General features: G+C 40.7%; 1 protein-coding gene across 2 annotated transcripts; it reads right to left on the reverse strand.

Annotated features, from left to right (window-relative positions):
* Positions 1-1,157: 1,157 nt before the first annotated feature.
* fam219aa (family with sequence similarity 219 member Aa) lies at positions 1,158-18,564 on the reverse strand. 2 transcript variants are annotated; one of them, XM_062458021.1, is made up of 6 exons: positions 18,312-18,564; positions 8,296-8,395; positions 5,765-5,861; positions 4,428-4,508; positions 2,571-2,625; positions 1,158-1,345 (listed from the first exon to the last, which is right to left on the reverse strand). In XM_062458021.1, the coding sequence occupies exons 1-6, from the start codon at positions 18,369-18,371 to the stop codon at positions 1,187-1,189; spliced, it is 552 nt and encodes a 183-aa protein (XP_062314005.1). In that variant the 5' UTR covers positions 18,372-18,564; the 3' UTR covers positions 1,158-1,186. The 2 variants fall into 2 exon arrangements, with proteins under 2 accessions (XP_062314005.1, XP_062313996.1); XM_062458012.1 differs by having other exon boundaries at positions 2,550-2,625.
* Positions 18,565-19,693: the final 1,129 nt, after the last annotated feature.

A 19,693-nucleotide genomic window follows, 5' to 3' on the forward strand; every position in this document is an offset into this window, starting at 1 on the left:
GGATTTTGGCACAGTTAAACTGTTGCAAGTTAATAATACTGCTTTGAGAAATATTTGACTTTTGAATCGTTCGGTACAACCCCTTTCAAATGGTCCTAAATGAAGTGGACCAAATGGCTTCATATTTATATTCAAATGCACTGCTACATCAGTAGTCTTGAGTTGTATTTCATTGTGCTGTACCAAGGACAAAGTTGTCTAAACATTTGAGTACATACTGCACTGTGGATATACTGTACCATTACAGCTCTACAAGTCACAATAAACCATGCTGGTTGGGTTTAAATTGCAGTAATAGTTATTCCCATTCCAGTTGCAACATTGCTTTTTACCTCAAAATAACCAGTACGTCATAGAATTTAGAGTCAACCTTAAACACTTGTCCCACAGTCTTTTATAGTAAGCAGTAGAGTCTACCTTTTCCAAAACCCAAGTTTCTTGTGGTCTGTACACTTAACTTGTAGGTTTATATGCATCAGTAAAATAAGTAAAAACAAAACAAAGAAATTACAAGAGTGAGGAGACCAATGTCACTGCAAATTCACCACAGAGAGTGAAGGGCATCCAGATCCAAGAGCTATCTCCCAAACATTTGTGATTCCCTTGCAAAAGCATCAATATATTATTATTCCCTTCAGAGGTTTAAATTCTAGATATGACGAGAGACAATCAACACACGTCATTCATTTCAATACAATAGTTGTTCTTTGACACACAGTAGCCACTCACTGCCACTGCTATTGTACCATGAGAAAAACTAGGGACGACAGAAGTTCCTTCAAAGGAGAACCCTCCTTCACAATTAACCATCTTGAAAACGAAAGTTCTGCATTTGAAAGTCTTCCTTTTCGCTGTCGGTGTTTCATTCCAACATAAGTCTGGAACAGCTGTATGCGGATGCCATCGTCAGACAAAATCCTCTCCAGTATGCTACACAAACAGAAGAAGTATCCTTCCATAGGAGGAGTCATTGAAACTGAGTATAATTTTTTTGAACCTTTAGACACTTTTTCCATTTTCATTTCCATCGATCCTTTTACCTTTTCCCCGGCCCCGACCAATGTCGTTTATGCTGAATGTCTCCGACAATGGCTAGTTACACTCATAATGATGGTTGGGTTGTGTGTGTGTGTTGGAGGAAGTGGGGTGGGGGGGCAGTGTGTGTGTGTGGCGGGTTAAGGAAAGGCTACTGTATTTGGCAGGCTGTAGAGGAAGTGGCTTGGCAGCACATGCAGGTGGGGTTGACAGACTTTGGCGGGATCAAATCCAGATCTTCATCGTCAGGGATCTCGTCCAGCCGGTAGCCATCTTTCAGCAGCTGGATGTTGAGATCCTGGTTTATTTGCTGCAGGGTTCACCCAAAGAGCATGAGAAACAGCATAAAAAGAGAACAACTTAATGGTCATTAATAATAACTACTAATCCTAAAAGCATTAGGAATACACTACCAAAACCTAGAGATAACTCGGACAAAAAAGTAATGTTGAACAACGTAGTGAAGTACAAATGTGAAGTACAAATGGCAACAAACCTCTACAAGGACAGGCAGTATGGTTCATGATGGTATTAGTAAACGGTGAGAGTGAAATGGTATTGATGAGGGAAAGGAGCAGATTTGTACTAATCAAAACACTAATTGAAAAGTAATCTGCATATCTACCATGTAGTACTGTCACAATGACAACATGTTAATTGTGATTAACTCGACGAGTTAATTGTGATTAGCTTTTCCCTTTTATTATTTTGTGGAATTACATTGGCGCCTTTGAACTGAACATTTCTGTTACAAATCCAACATCCCACGTTCTTGGAATTTCCTTTTCCACTTGGCTTGAAACACTAAATGTTCCCACAGTGGTGCTGCTGCATCTGACACTAATTTTGTTAATTTCAACAACTGCTAAACCGAGATAAAGCAATAAAGCAAAAATTCAAAAAGTTTACATATTGCTTTTACTTTGCTGTGCGTATAATTATTTTTAAGCTTGTTCTAAAATGAATGTGTATCTCTAACAGAACAAAATTGTGGTTTAAGACAGTTAATTAGTTGCAGGAAATGTGTTTGCTCAATAATGAATAATGTGGCAAATATGACATGACCAAAGAGCGTTATGGACCAATTTGCACTGCACAACAATTCTTAACTGAGCTTAAAGAAGCAACGCACAGTAAATTAGTTGCTGAATAGAAAACGGATAGGAGACATCAAACTGATAGAACAAGTATAAGGACAGTTCCTATTACAACACTTCAAAAATTGTCCAAAACTCTTTACTTGGATGAAAACATCTTAGGAATATAATAATTGCATTCCTCAAACAGTTCCACCATAACTGCGACAGGCCTACATGTCAGCCTCGTCGAAATAAGTGCATTTCTGTATCGCAGGATTCAAACATGGGGCGACAAAGCCCGTAAGGATCGCGGGAAGGTAGAGGGGGTGATGATGACAGACAGACGGATATGACATGTCAGTCATACAGTGTGCCATGTGATGCTTATGCCGGCTAGTGGGGTGTGAGGAGACAGGAGCTGTAGTGCGTAGATACCTGGTCCCTCAGACCTCTCACCTCGGCTGAGGAGTATCCCGACGAGGAATATCTCGACACGTCAAAGTCATCATCACTGGAAACAAACAGAAAGAAAGGGAAATGATATCCATTAAAACTCGAATCAATGATATGATTGTTATAATAGATGGCGATGGGGTCATGGGACCACTCGGTGCAACTTTAAGACCAAAACCAGAGAGAAAGTCTTCGCTTTATAGTTCCTAACGGCTGTATGAATCATTAACGAAGCATGATACCATTTGAATATATTTGATTGTTGTAATTCAGTCCAAGGTTATAAAACACACACAACAGATTTTGATTGCTGACAGAACATACTGTAACAATTTAGGGATACATTCCAAATGATTGTGTGTTAAGCACTTACCCCCCCCCACCCTCTTTCAGGATATGCTGGAGCAGCCATACATTTCAAAACATCTCCCAAGAAACTAATTAGGCACCATAAGGAGCTGACATTCCAAAGAGATTGATTTGTTATACGAACCAGAATAGACAATCTGGAACCCTCTATGGATTCCTATAAGAATTACTGGGCATCTCACTAATGGAGCTGAACTTCTATAATGCATTTTCAAACAAAGATCTTTTGAATGGAATGAGTGTATAGACAACTGACAATTTAACACAGCGGTGCACAATAACAACTAATCAAGGTGTACATAGCTCTACTGTGTACAGTAGAGCATTTGAATGCACGTCATGTGAATGAAGGTCTGTTTACGTGTGTGAGGAAGACACAAAGGAGTTGAATGTGAAAGGAGGTAACATGAACGTGAAACTAGAACAAACCAGTGTGTGTGTGTGGGGGGGGGTCTGTGTGTGTGTGCGCGCGTGTATGTCAGAGAGTGTCACAGAAAAGACTGATGACTTCACCCCTGACGTTATCTTGACTTGCTGCCAACGAGCAGAAATTTCTGAGAAAGAGTTAACCATGCGGCAAGCCAGCGACGCCGGAGCAATTAAAAACGCAGGGTGCAAAAAACGCTTGTCTGATGCACCCACAATGGGCAGGGAGGAAGGGACACTGATCTGCAGTTCCCTGTCCAAATGCCAACTCCCTCCCCCTGATTCTGTAACCCAGGAAGGACTTTTCCCTCTTTCGGGATCATGCTTATGTTGGAAGAGACTCTACCCAGAGCTGAACTGCCAGAGCAAAAAAACTCCCTCCCCTCCTCCTTGTACATGGCAGGTCACCCTCTAATCCTGGGGAGAGTTTGCCTAGTGTCAAAGTCATGAACTGTGGTTGCGCATTGAAAGACTTCTGCTTAGTGTCTGGGCCTGTGGTGAGTTCGAAAAGAACACAAGCCTGTTCAGCTAGTTGAGTATTCTGGCAAGATATGATTCCATTTGCATCAGAATAATTACAGTACAGAAGAAACCAAAAGTTTTAACTTCCCCAATACGCTACTTATTTCAAAAGCACAAAGGTATATTACACTACACAGTTGGAGGTTTTAATCATCCGGTTTGTATTGTAAAAATTAAATAGACTTTTCAGTTGGTAGGGAGGGTTAGACAGGATTTCTATGAAACAAGGACAAAACCAGTTTGGTTCTGAATTATAAAAGTCATTGGACTTTAGAAGAAAGCATTCTTTATTTGTATATTGGCTGTGAAAGTCAGTTTAAGCTTTTCTGCAGCCTAATAAACATGGTTTTGACTGTTAGATTGATAATGATTAGTCAATAAGTTTACCAAGTTCTTGTTAAGCTTAAATATTAACTTCATATCAAAAAGGTAAGCAAATACAACAAATCATGAAAATGCTAAATTGAAAATGTTACAAAAGTATGATGTTTACATTTACAAGTTTAGAGACAAACCAACCATTAACCCAGCGTTTAATGTTACCTGTCAGTGTCCAGTGCTACCAACGGCTTCTCATCTGGGCTCTGGTCTAAAGAAGAGTACCCTTTGTTTGGCACGACCAACCTAAAACAACATAGGTAAAAATGGACCTGTTAATAACACTCATTACATTGAATTTGAAAAGCCAACACAGAGTCAACATTCTGTGATGTGGCTATAAGCCCATCATTGTTGTCAGGTATAAACATAGCATATAAAAAAGGGCTCTTTCGAAGCCAAATTCTAAGTGAAATTTTACTCAGGTTCATTGACACCTTAAAAGGCCATCAGCTTCTAGTTTGCCCTTTAGGTTGTCTGAGTTTTTTAATCGTTTAAAACAGTTTGAAGTTCACTAATGGAGACTATAAATTAATGTATAAAAGGGAAACCGACTCATTCATAAATCCCTTCTCTAATCTATCAAAAGAGAATGGATTTGTGGCAACAACAAAAACAGAGATGAGTGACATCATTCAGACTTGTCGGCACCAGCAGGGGAGCTCACAGCAGGGGGCAGTGCCACTCTCATAGCCTGGTAGAGAGGTTTCAGCTAATCTCCGGGCCTCAGGCTGAGAGGCCTGCAGATAATCTCTCACCCTCTGGCTCAAGGTTCTCTCACGTCTGCAGAAGGCTTCTCACATCTCAACTAATCCACCCGGGGACATGTGGTGATTGGCAGATGAGGGCCCCCAGCTAATGGATGCATTTTTCACCTATTAGAGCCCGGTGTTTTCAAAAGAGTAGGACTGTATTACCATTCGTAGAACAAAGCGGGTTTGGGCTGGTTTCAGAAATAAAGCCTTGCTTTTGTTACAGACAGTCTTTTTTGTGGTTTTAACATTTTTTAATCGGATGGCATGCACAATACTGTGCCAATCCTCTTGAATTCTGGTTAATGAATGTTTTTAGAAACCCTGGCCGCTGTTTTCCCTGGAAATGTGCATGGAGATAATACATGAAGCAAGCACAGAGCACAGAGCCAGCCAATACCCCAGACAGACTAATTAACTAATTCTGGGCCAGAATAACAAAGTAGAAAGAACTTCCGATTCTCTATGGAAAATTGAAAATGTGTGTATTGCAAATAACTATTAGGGCAAGATGTCATTACCAATAAAAACTATTCTTCAGTTCAATATTGTTTATTTTTGGAACATTGTGCCAATATAAAATCAAAGCTATGTCCTTATGTGAACAGACAGCAGGTGTTTTTTCCAGTTCCAATTGAGTTTTTTTTACATAAGGGATCCATGAAGATACACACTTCTGCACACCTTATATGTGGTACTAAGTAATACATTATACTTTTTGGTTGAAACAATAAAACAACTATAGAGTACCGTGTTCGAGCCATGTTCTTCTTGGGCTGCTGGTTGACAGGACTTCCCACAGTGCCATTCTTCACTGATCCCTTCCTGGCGAGCTCCCTCTGTTTCTCTGCCAAGAACAGGATATGATGTCATCAGTTAGAAACAAACAACCTAAATCACCCCAACCCCTTCCAAAAAACTAAAATACTGACAGATTAATTTTATTCTCTGTGGAAAGCATTTCCTTTGGACTATTTCAAACCCATCCTTGACATTAGCACTATCGTACAACTAATAACATTTAAACTATAGGAAATAGTATATATCTGCTTGACAAAATTTAAGGACCACATACAGAAAGTACAAAGACTGTTGTTGATCATTTTTTACTTCAGCCTTGACTACATTTAGTCATTTAGCAGTTAGACTACTGTGAGACTACTACACAGTGGCTTTCTGTGTCGTAGTAACACACACACACACATCTTCACACCTAGGTAAATAGCAGAGGTTCCAAGCATGGAAGGGAAATGTAGAGCCTAATCAATATTAGCATGTGTTATTATTCCATCTGAGATGAGATTCAACTTCATTGTCATTGCACAGAGTACTAAGACAACGAAAAGCAGTTTAGCATCAACCAGAAGTGCAAAGAAAGCAGTAAAAGTATATAAAAAGGGAAGTAACATATAAATAAAAGGATAAAAGTATATGTACAGTAATAAGATATGTGCAGTACCGGTAATACTATATGTGCTGTAACAGCAGCAAGGTAGTGCAAAATTAAGAGATAGGTACAGTGAATACCACGGACTAAGTATATAAGTGGATGTACAGTTAGTAAAAAGTAGTGCAAATGTTCAGTGGCTGGAAGAAGGTGCATGGCCGTCCAGGCCAGGGTGTAGGGGGTAAGTACAGTCACTGGAGGAGGGTGCGTGAGGGGGTAACCAGGGGGGCCATCACCGTGGTGCAGAGTGCAGCAGGGTGACAGCCGCATGGGAAGAAGCTGTTCCTGAACCTGTTCCTGAACCTGCTGGTCCGGGAACGGAGGGCCCTGTAGCGCCTCCCAGAGGGGAGGAGGGCAAACAGTCTGTGGCTGGGGTGAGAGTTGTCCTTGCCGATGCTGCGTGCCCTCCGCAGACATCTTTTGTGCTGGACAGCCTCAATGGTGGGAAGTGAGGAAGCAGTGATGCGGTGGGCAGTTTTCACCACCCTCTGAAGAGACTTCCGGTTCGCAACAGAGCAACTGCCATGCCACACCGAGATGCAGTTGGTGAGGAGGCTTCTTGGTGTTGAGAGCCAGGTTGTTGTTGGCGCACCACTCAGCCAGGTGCTGGACCTCATCCCTGTAGGCCGACTCATCGTTGTTACTGATGAGGCCAATCACCGTAGTGTCGTCTGCAAACTTGACAATGGTCTCATCTCTCAGTAATAACAACACGCTGTGACTTCATCACTTTCAATGTTGCTAGAGGCGTTACACGACTAGCTTCGGGTGGCTGAATAGAAGGCTATTATGCCACTCCACTGCATAAGACAGGCTGAAGGAGACCAGGCCGAGGACCAGCCGTTCATATTACCGTGCCATTTTAAGCTTCTAATAAGTATGGCTGCAACAGTATGTCGGCCACTTAAGCAATATCACACGGGTGTGATTTACCGTCAATCACTGGCACGATAGTGATGCGGTCAGGACCGACACGCATGAGCCAAGTTCCGTTAGCATGGATCCGCCTCGTGCAAGACCCATAGGTTATTTAGCAATATACCATACCCTCCTGTGGTTTATTGCTTGATAATTTATATATTGGTCGATAATTTAATAATCTGAAGAACGCGTACATTTTTCTGAAGTAGCAAGGTTTAAAGGCTTAAGGCCTTAAAAGCAATCGCAGGACTTTCTTGTTAGCCGGCCGAGCATCCTTATCAACTTCATAGTAGTAGGTGGTTTTCAACCTTTCTCTCCTGACAGTCTCCCCAACAGCATTTGTTGGATTCTCACATCAATCAAACCAAAAGAAAGAGAAGGAGAAAGACAGATGAAACCACAAGCCAGTTTTTAATAGTATTGTTTTTCTTCTTATTTCTTAAGACCACTTCATGTTTACCTGTGTTAGTGCCTCTCTTTCAGAATGTCCTGTCAATCTTAGACACCACAAGTAAAGACAATTTATAAAATAGCACAGGTAAACGCAGTGGTCTTACGGAAAATGTTTCGAATGCTTTCAGAGTACGGTCACCTTTTTCACCACAATGATTTAGAAATAGCCAATTGTAAACCGTAATCTGTTATTCAGGGATTGTAAAAGTTCTCTTAAAAGATTTGTATGCAGACATTTATTTGATCATGATTGTTCTGCCTTCTTGTCCATTTCTAAGAAACGCAGTAACCTGGTCTTGCTAACACAGCATGGACTTGTATCGAACAGGCCATCACACGTCAAATGTCTTGCTTACAGTAGGAAGACAAACCATATTGATAGAAGTTCTATCTTTACTTTACCTGCCTTAGGGAATCGTTTCCCTTATGGACAATAGCTCTATAGCAGATTAGCACCTACCTATTTTCACTTGGAGTGGCGAGGGCTTGTAGTTCATGGCCACAGTCTCGTCTTCTCTTGTGTCAGAGTCTGCTTCTGTGGTGGAAGAGGCTGCTGGGTCCTGCAAAACAAACAAAACACTGAAGTCTACAGGTGTTCTGTGATGTGAAATATTCAAACGTAATATATTCTAGATTAAGTAGTACTTTTACTGTGGGTATGAAGTGGGCCAGAGAAAAAAAAGCCTGGTTATTTTTCCAGTAGGTGATTGCTAACCATTTCCCTGGAACACTTTTTTGACAGACAATCTTTGAAAAATTAAGAGTGCCTTATGAAAAGTGCCCACTTTCTTGGATCCAGAAGACAAGGTTTCAAAGTTCTGTGTAGGCATACTTGTTTGGCCTTCAGAGAAGATCTACTCAAGTGTATCTCTTGAAACCATGATGTTCATGTTTCTTTGGCACTGTAGCCAACTTAGAGCTTTTTGGCAAAGCACACCAGCTTAATGTTTACAGCAAACAAAACATGGGCGGCGCTAGGGAGGGGCTAGCAGGTGCTTCAGCACCCCCAAGAAAGACAAAAGCACCCCGATAGCACCCCCTAAAATATTGCTCATTTAGTAATAGTATTCAGGCCCGGAGTGGCCATCGGGAGAATCGGGAGAATTCCCGGTCTGCCCGCTCTGCCGTTCATAAATTGTGCCAGCAGATCGCCTGCTTTGTCTTTGTTTTTTCACACACCGAATAAAACGATTTGTGTTAAGTTTGTTACTGTGTGACTGATAAGTAAGCTAATAGGCTACACTAGGTTTTAATCTAAATAAACGCATGATCAGACCGTGCATTAAAAAGTGCCGTTTTCAGTTGTCGCGCATGCTCTCTTTCTCAAACACAGGTGCGTGTACCAAGACAACCCTAAACCATCATTTATTGTTGTGGAGGGAGTTTGCAAGATTAAGATGATGTCAAAATAATAAAATGGATGGGAAAAAGATGCCAGGAGGAACTGAAAAAGACAGGTATAAAAGAAAGATCTGTCACTTCAGAAATCTAGGTTCCTGCAAGGGTGGGAAAAATATGTTCTCAAAAGCCCCAAATCTTTCAGGTAAAAATTTGGGTTGTAATTTCGAGAAAATATAACAATGAGTCCAACGTAATGTTTATATTACATAAAGCTCAAAAACCTATTTTGCACTGAAATTAATGCAAAATATCTCGCTTGCGTGCTCGCATTAATGTGAAGTTCCGATTTCAGCTCACATCAAAACCTTGACTAGGTCCTAAATTTGGGTTAAGCCCCGAATGTTAAACGTATGCCTCGGCCCCTGGTGGGGATGGGCTGGTTTTGGCCATTACACTCGCGGGCTGAAAATGGGTCCCACTCTGGCCCTGATAGTATTTATACAAATATATATAATATATATATATATAATTGCGCAGCTCCCCCTGTCAATGATCTAGCACCCCCTCAGCACCTGCATGAAAAATTCTCTGGCGCCGCCACTGAAACAAAATAAAGTCTTCACAGAATTGTATTATGCCCCTCAACTGCAGGGACACGTGTTGGCAGAGGAGGCACTCACAGTTATGGAACCAGGTTCCGAAAATTTGAGGACGTGAAACTGTACGGACTTAGCAGAGCTGTGAGCATGTATGCTTACTTTGTGATAAAGCAGCCTCTTTATATGATCCTGAGCCTCAAACAGCTGGCCTCAACTTTTCCAACTGGTTTCCATTTTATGAGATCCTTCCAATAGATAAGCAACTAATCTTCATTAGTCCCACATTCCACCTTTGTGGCTAGCTTTATTGCCTTGAGTGCATATCCCTGTCAGTTTTGATTTGATAGGCAGAGGACTGTGCAAATGGGGGTTGTCCGTGGTGTTCCGCGTCACAAGTGCAGGTTTTTTTGTCCGTGTGAATGTACATGTTTGTATGTGAGCGAGTGCATGAATGACACATTTGTGTAAGTGTGCGAGTATGAGTCTGTATGACACCATCCTGGGGGGCTTGCTGTGGTAGAACAGAGGGGTTTCCTGTTGGAGCTTGAGTCACCCCCCCCCCCCCCCCCTCCTTTACTCCCTATGGTTCTAAAAAGAGCTGGGACAAGGTCCTGGCCTCGTCTACTGACAGAGCCCTGCATTATGTCCAACCCAACCACAAGCTTAGCCTTGTCAGTCGGCCAAGTAGTGCTAAAAAGAGATGGTTTACAGTCCATGAGCTGATGCTGGAAGTCAGAGCTGAATAAACGTAATATTTTGTTCAGGGTCCTGCCATGTTTACATAATGTTTCCTCGAACAGACAGCAAGCAGTTGAATGGAGCTGAAAGTCTGTTAATATGGAAAAGTCTAACTATCTGTCAATTTATGTCAAGTGCTGGGGGGCTAAATGCATGATTAGGCTAACTTACAGTACAAGCCTAAGCATTCTGTTTGGAAAATATAGCCTAGGACATGCTAAAGTACCAAAAAAAATTTTTTAAGAGACTTTACTTTGGATTAATGTAGACTAAAAACCAATTAACAATACTTCCTTTAACAGATTATATTTGAGACAAACTTACTTTTATTAACGGTAATCGGTAATTTTCTTTTTGAAGAAGGCTTTATGAAGCCAACAGATCCTATCCAATCACATATGGCTCCACGCGTGTCATATTTCACACAGCTATGAAATAAGAAACTACTCTGCACATCCATTTATATTTTGATACATAGCTTGCATTTTGACCAAAGTTTATATATTGTAATAATCGTGAGGTTTAAGAGGCTTTGATGATATTGTGTTTTAACAGGTCAAGATATAAAAGCAAAAACATATGATTGTAGGTTTCCAGGTTAGACCTTAATGTAGCAGAGATTATAGTCTTTGGCTGTCGAAAATCTCTCTTGCTCACACTTGAATATAGGCCACAGATGTACAGTTAGGTCCATAAATATTTGGACATTGACACAATTTTCATCATTTTGGCTCTGTATACCACCACAATGGATTTGAAATTAAACAATCAAGATGTGCTTTAAGTGCAGACTTTCAGCTTTAATTTCAGGGTATTTACATCCAAATCAGGTGAACGGTGTAGGAATTACAATACATTTTATATGTGGCCCCCCCCTTTTTAAGGGACCAAAAGTAATTGGACAATTTGCTGCTCAGCTGTTCCATTGCCAGGTGTATGTTATTCCCTCATGGGAGTTCGTTATTTCATTGACAAGGAGCAGATAAAAGGTCTAGAGTTCATTTCAAGTATGGTATTTGTGTTTGGAATCTGTTGCTGTCAACTCTCAATATGAAGTCCAAAGAGCTGTCACCATCAGTGAAGCAAGCCATCGTTAGGCTGAAAAATCAAAACAAACCTATCAGAGAGATAGCAAAAACATTAGGTGTGGCCAAATCAACTGTTTGGTACATTCTTAAAAAGAAAGAACGCACTGGTGAGCTCAGCAACACCAAAAGACCCGGAAGACCACGGAAAACAACTGTGGTGGATGACAGAAGAATTATTTCCCTGGTGAAGAAAAACCCCTTCACAACAGTTGGCCAGATCAAGAACACTCTCCAGCAGGTAGGCATATCTGTGTCAAAGTCAAAAATTAAGAGAAGACTTCACCAGAGTAAATACAGAGGGTTCACCACAAGATGTAAACCATTGGTGAGTCTCAAAAACAGGAAGACCAGATTAGAGTTTGCCAAAAAAACATCTAAAAGACCCTGTACAGTTCTGGAACAACATCCTATGGACAGATGAGACCAAGATCAACTTGTACCTGAATGATGGGAAGAGAAGAGTATGGAGAAGGGAAGGAACTGCTCATGATCCAAAGCATACCACCTCATCAGTGAAGCATGGTGGAGGTAGTGTTATGGCGTGGGCATGTATGGCTGCCAATGGAACTGGTTCCCTTGTATTTATCGATGATGTGACTGCTGACAAAAGCAGTAGGATGAATTCTGAAGTGTTTCTGGCAATATTATCTGCTCAGATTCAGCCAAATGCTTCAGAACTCATAGGACGGCGCTTCACAGTGCAGATGGACAATGACCCGAAGCATACTGCGAAAGCAACCAAAGAGTTTTTTAAGGCAAAGAAGTGGAATGTTCTGCAATGGCCAAGTCAATCACCTGACCTAAATCCAATTGAGCATGCATTTCACTTGCTAAAGACAAAACTGAAGGGAAAATGCCCCAAGAACAAGCAGGAACTGAAGACAGTTGCAGTAGAGGCCTGGCAGAGCATCACCAGGGACGAAACCCAGCGTCTGGTGATGTCTATGGGTTCCAGACTTCAGGCTGTCATTGACTGCAAAGGATTTGCCACCAAGTATTAAAAGTGACAATTAGATTTATGATTATGTTAGTTTGTCCAATTATTTTTGGTCCCTTAAAAAGGGGGGGGGGGGGCACATATAAAATGTGTTGTAATTCCTACACCGTTCACCTGATTTGGATGTAAATACCCTGAAATCAAAGCTGAAAGTCTGCACTTAAAGCACATCTTGATTGTTTCATTTCAAATCCATTGTGGTGGTATACAGAGCCAAAATGATGAAAATTGTGTCAATGTCCAAATATTTATGGACCTAACTGTATTTCCCACTCCTGAGCCAAAATGATGAAAATTGTGTCAATGTCCAAATATTTATGGACCTAACTGTATTTCCCACTCCTGACTTGTATACAATGGCTTTATCTAGTGAAGTATTGTTCATTTAAAGGCAATGAATCAACGCTGACACTCGTGTTCACTAAGCAATATTGTGGAAGACGGGGGAAAGTGCAAAGAATAGGTATTCCTACCATCAGCCTGTGGTTCTGTGACACACGTGCTAGTTTCTTTTCAAACCGCCCGGTTTACTTGAGAACACACAGCCATTGTAATGTAATGAGATGAATTCATGATTAACCAGGGAGCCCGCGATAAATGGGTTTACAGGAAACTTAATGTAGGAAAGCATGTAGCCTTGGCATATTATCCAACATGCAAAAAAACTCAGACATAACTATTTTGGTGGCTTGCTTGTTACTTTTTTAATCCAGGTTCTGTTTAGTATAGTATTTTTGGTTTCAGTCCCCAGGTACTGAGTGCTAGTTGTTCCCCACATGCTTTAACACAGCTTCCACACATGGATGCAACTTCTTTGACCACAGCCACAGCTTTCACAGGTGGGATACGCAAACACAAGACCCCAAGTCTGTTCTCCCATTACTACCATTTGAACCTGTTTCTGGTATTGTCATGCTTATGGTAATCTAAATCTTGTAAATTTTATACTCCACTCCAGAGCAGCCATCTATTCAATCTAGGGCTAGTCTCCCCAACAAGCTCGAACAGTCACAATGTTGCTATTGCTGGAGGGCCCAGTAACTGCCAGTCAGCAGTCCAAGAAAAAAAAACTGACCATTTCAAACCCAGAGCATGTTTGAGTCCTTCTACACATTTGAGAGACTTGGATCACAGCTGAGACACACTGCTACTGTACACAATTGCAACGATGACTGCAGCATCAGCCTTCTGGCCTGGCTGCCTGCCTCCCAAACCCAACATGTAACACAGCCTGTGGTGTTTCAAGCTACTCTAATTCTCCCGAGTAACATCCTTCCTCCAAACCCTTAGCCTGCATCAAATTCAAGGACTCGGTCCTTGCCTAGAGGGAACAGCCCTTTCCTGGTCTGCTAACAATAGTCAGGCTCCAACTCAAGTTCTCGGTTCCTCCACCTCTGCTGGTTTTCAAGTAGCCCCATCCCTACGAGGATGCAGGGAGGGATTATCTCAGTGAAGTCTGCCAAGATGGCTTACCCGTTTTTCGCAAAAAACTGTGGATGGGATATGGGATGGGAAATATATGGACTAGGGAATACGTACATAGTGGATGTGTAGTTTACTCATAATTTATTTTGTATTCGTACAATTGTTGGCATACAGTTATGGATATGCATCTTTAATGCCTTCCTGGACTGATTATGTGTGACTGCTACAGAACGATCTTGAATGATTGTTGTTTTGTGTATTTTATGTGTTTTTAATGCGAGTCCAGGTTATGTTCTGTGATGTACTACAAATAGCCTCTAGAACATTCAAGTTATCTGAGCTTAAATGTGGCTTCCTTCAATGTTCTCTCACTACTACCCAAACTGTGAATCATCACTGAGGCTGCCAAAGTCACTTCACTCTTATACAAGCCTCTAATGAAAACTGGGATGTAGTACTGTTCAATAATTGTCTGTTTATTTCTTTTATTTTTTTAAGAAACCTTTCTAACTTAAATGTAGAATTGGATTCCTATTGGAAGGTGAAAATATAGGCTTTGCAATAATCAATACAACTGCATGTTCCAAGGTGCAAATTCCAAACCTTTTAAGAATGTTGGCTAGTTGATACTTGATTTAAGTAGATGACGTAGCCTAGACAACATGTTTGCGCTACCTCAGCACCTTTGACATTTGGGGGTAAATAGTCATGCAGCGTTTCATCAAGTGGCATCCATTTTCTTTATATTCCATGGAATAAACAACTCTAAACTAGCCTACTTCTTAGTTATTCTACAGCATTTCTTCTTGAATTCATTTTCCATGTACCTCAATAAAAAAATAACACAGCATTCCTTATCTGCTTTGACGTTTCGCTTGCAAAACACAACATCGAATGGATGAGAAAACGAAATGGCTTGGTGAAAATATTAATTCAGCACATATCTTATAAAGGGGAAATAAAGAAGGAAAACCTCTGTACAGAGCAGATGGGAGCCAGCTGAAAATGACTGAACTCTGCAAACGGCAGCCATCTCCAAGTCAAAGATACCACCTGGGCAGATGCAAATCAAATGTATCCAAAATGTCATTTTCCATTCTGTGCTTTTCAAAGGATAGAATGAGTAATGCAAATCAGGGTGCTCACTCAGTTGGAGCTCTGGGACTAAAATATGCACATGATTTTCCAGCTGTGTTATTGCTCATCTCAATATATCTACTCCACCAGTGATATGGTTTTTAAGAAATGATTACGTTTATGGGTCAATGACGTGTCTATTTTGTTATCCGAAGCACAATTACAAGTTTCAAAGAATATCCTTTATTAAAAAAAAAAAAAAAAAAAAGGAAAAATATACTGCTGGTAAAATTGTCATTAATACCATACTTGTTTCAAAGGGGAAAGTATTCAACAATATTGTACTCCTCAGTGAGATACTAGGCTAGTTGCAATATTATTCTCTGTGCTTATTAAAATAGCCTTTAATACCACTTGAAATCATGATTGCAGACATTTATCCTAACTGAATAACTTCAAGGACATGTTTCCATTTCCTCTTCTACTGTCAGAGGGTGTGTGTTTTACAAGAACAACCCTGACCTCACCAGCAAACATTCACACCTTCACTCTATGACCCTTTAATCAAAACTGCGACCTCTCCATGTCTCGTTCTCAAGGAACTCGTCTCCTCTCTGAGCAGTGGTTTTAATGCCTGTGATGATGGAGAGCCACGACACAGGGGTTTGCTGATGCAGCACATCCGTGAGAGGATTGGTGGGCTTATCCATCTCGGCTCACGATGGACCAATGGCAAGCAAGGTTGATTGATCAGGTGACCGAGGGACCAATGATGTGTCCAACAGTTGTAGATGGGTATGGCAGTAAAAGTGTCAAAAGTGAAGTGTATCCTTATATAATGCTGTGACTTACAGCAATCAGCATGTGGTCATTCTGGGCAGACAGAGGGGTTGGTTAAACAGAAATTAATCTTGTGAACAGCTGGTCTGCAGCGATCTCCATTTCAGAATGATGAGTGACCATTTTTTTACTCAGTTAACCCTCGTGCTGCCTTCGGGTCACATGACCCAAAGGTTCATAACGAACCATCGTTGTGTTTACCCAATTTTACCCAATACAAAAACAAATTAAAATAATTTTCTTTTAACCTTTGCAATGTGGGGGGTCTGAGACAGCCCAACGGTTAAAAGAAAATGCTTCACTTTGTCTTTGTATGCGGTAAATCTGTCGCAATACGACGGTGGGTCACAATGACTGATGGGTCTTAACCCTCGTGCTGCCTTCGGGTCACATGACCCAAAGGTTCATAACGAACCATCGTTGTGTTTACCCAATTTTACCCAATACAAAAACAAATAAAAATAATTTTCTTTTAACCTTTGCAATGTGGGGGGTCTGAGACAGCCTAGCTGTTAAAAGAAAATGCTTCACTTTGTCTTTGTATGCGGTAAATTTGTCGCAATACGACGGTGGGTCACAATGACTGATGGGTCAGAATGACCCGAAGATAACACAAGGGATAATGACCCGAAGATAACACAAGGGTTAAGGCTGAGACTCCAGGTCACCTGAAATAGCTGGATCACCATGTTTTCTATGGCTGTAGTAAAGTAAAGGCATTCCTGAGGGTAAAGAAAATATCTGGAGATCCTCCAATAGTCCTTCACGCTATATTTAGGCCATGTACCTCAAGATGAAGTGTAAGCCTCCACAATACAATCAGAACCTCATTATGCATGCTTAGACAAAGTGGCTTTTAGAAGAACACAGATTACTGAGAAATTAGACCTTGAAGCAAAGCATTATGAAAGAGCATTTGCATAGAGCCCTGTGCAACAGAACAGCTGGCCTGTTAGTCTGTCTGATATGGGTTGAATAAGGAGAGTAAACATAAAAAACAGACAACTTGAAGTACCAGACCATGGATTTCAAACATGCATGATTTGGACATTACTCAATCTCACTGCAATAGCAGGCTGTTATGCAAGCCTGGCAAGACATTTGCAGATGCATGTTCATGTTAATTTTATTATAAAGACTTGGGAGATCACTTTATTTTGTTTAGGCATAAAGATAAGTCCAAATTTATGACTGGATTCAAAAGAAGCAGTTGGTCATTTGAGATCGTCACACATTTATTCTCCAATTACACATACCGGCAGCACTTATGCTCTAATAGGCCTGCATTTCACTCAAATGACCAGATAATAGCATCATATCAACACCAGTGCTCATGCTTAGTTGTAACATTAGAGAATGGACTAAAAGCTTTATCAAATCCAAATTGCCAAGTATGAGCTCAAATGACTGGGACAATGTGAAGATGGGCAAACATGAATCATAGATTTGGAGTCAATGGTCTACTATGCATGAAGAGCTATGCCCTTGCTATTGAAAGATTGCTTTAAAAAGTGAGACATGTTTGCAACAATGTATTTGTTTCAAGACCAAGCATGCATAATGGCTTATCAGACAGAAAGGTTTTAGGAAAAAAAGGTTTAGGGAAAAATGGTTTAACAAAGCTGCCATTTTGTCATAAGACTGAACAGGTAACTCCATGTGGAATCTACAGCAGCACAAGTCAATATGTTAAAGCATTAGCTGATATTAAAATGGATATCCTCACATCCTTGCTCATTAAGTGGAACCCCGCAGCCCCAACAGGAACTGCCGAATTGAGCTAAATAATTCAAAGGCTGTCAGTGATGGAGTGCACAAAATAAAAAGAACACATATTTAGGCAATGTTAAACCTTAATATTTCACCAGCATTGCGAGTGGATTGTGGCAGACACCGGTGAAAAAGTATTTCCCTCACCCATTTTCAACCACTGGCTATGCAGCATCAACTGGGCCACAGCGCTTGTCTGTTCACACAAGCAGGATTATTTAGGCCGATAGGCGATAGTTCGGTCCTCCACATCAAGTCACATGAAAAAACACGTCACCCGTTAGGTTAACATAACCCAATCGATATTTTGAAGACAGTGAATGTAATCAAGGAATGACTGAGATATACTGATGCAACTGATGGGAGCCTTGACAAAATTGTCAAATATAACGTCGTGGCACTTTTTCTCTGATGGAAGAGCGAGAAGTAGGATAGGCTGGTCTCCAAAATATGACAATTCGTGATAAGGTTTATGACAGAGAATATTGTCCATCATACATTATTTTATTTTTTAATGGCTCGACTAATGGCTACATTGCTAATAAAATTCGGTCTTCTAAACTGGCTGACATCAAATAATTTCATGAACAACATTTCTTACCAAAGGCTGCGTTTCTCCGTTGACTGGAGGTACTTGGAATCTGTCAATTTCCTCCATCATATTGGCAAAGCGCTATCTTGACGGTCGCCAGTCCTGGGCAACAGTTATGGATAAATTAACACTACCAACTGGTTAATTAACAACTAGGTAGTTTGCTGAGACAGGACTCTCCTATTTTGCATGATCTCAGTTTGCTTAAATCCATTCGCTAGAGAGGTGACTCAACAGTGCAGGGTGAAGCCACAAACCAGCCTCAATCAGTAATCTCATTTCCGGTTTATTTCATCCAAAGAATTTCAAAATGAAGGTCATGGGACAGAATCGACAAAATATTAGACATTGCCTGCTCTGAGCATCGTTAGCAGATTCCTCACTTCCCCTTTCTACGTTCCACCACATCACTGGAATCTATTTTTGAACTTGGTACATTGTTTTATGTCAGTGATCAATAGAATATAAATTATATAGAAATTAGCTCTGAACATCAATCTCAAACTGCACATTTGAAGAATAGGTTCACCCATAGGTTTACCTTCACCCTCCTGTAATGTAGATGTTGTGTTATTCACCCAATGTTTGTGGGTCTGATGGACCCACAACATAATTTGGTTTTTAAAACAATCCAACCATTACAATTTCTGTAAACAAACTCTCAATTTGCTTCTTGCAGGGTCTGAATATGAGTACATTTGTATGTCGGCCTATTGAAATAAGCAAGCCATTTTGTCGTTTCACACAGTAGAAAGGGTAAAGGAGCACCAAAAGCAGGAGACATTCAGACAAGCAGGGTGACAAACAGGTTTTTGATGCCTTATTGAAACAGCCGGCCCAGGGAAGAGAAGGACCGTGAAGGTACACAGAAAACCTTTTAGTTCAAATTGCACCTTTTTTCTCCTACACTGTTACACCCCTGTGTCCATTACACTGAAACACCACAGTTTGTGATATAAATATGTAGGGGGGGGGTGCACAATTTGCACTAGATGTAAATTCAGTTTCTTTTTTTTTACATATGCTTCACAGAAAACGAGATAACGCCAATGAGTCTTAGGTTGAAAAAATACGTTATTGTATAATTTTTTTATAAACTTGAACGGGTCCCACAAACACCACACAACAGTACAGCATTAAGCATGAATAAAGACAGGGCTCGAACCACCAATCTCTTCTGTGTCACTTCATGACACAAACACATTTCTGGTTCAGTAGTTCTAGTGTTCTAGTGTATATAATTATTGACAATGGCATTAGTATTCCTTTGTTTATGGTCTGACTAGGTGTCCCAGTTATCAGTTACCATACTGTATATATATTTGTTATATATTGGTATGTCTTTGCATTCGGTAAACATTTAATATCAATTGATAGCATAGTTAAAAGCC

The sequence above is a fragment of the Osmerus eperlanus genome, chromosome 1 (genome assembly GCF_963692335.1).
Source record: "Osmerus eperlanus chromosome 1, fOsmEpe2.1, whole genome shotgun sequence".
Taxonomy (NCBI): Eukaryota; Metazoa; Chordata; class Actinopteri; order Osmeriformes; family Osmeridae; genus Osmerus; species Osmerus eperlanus.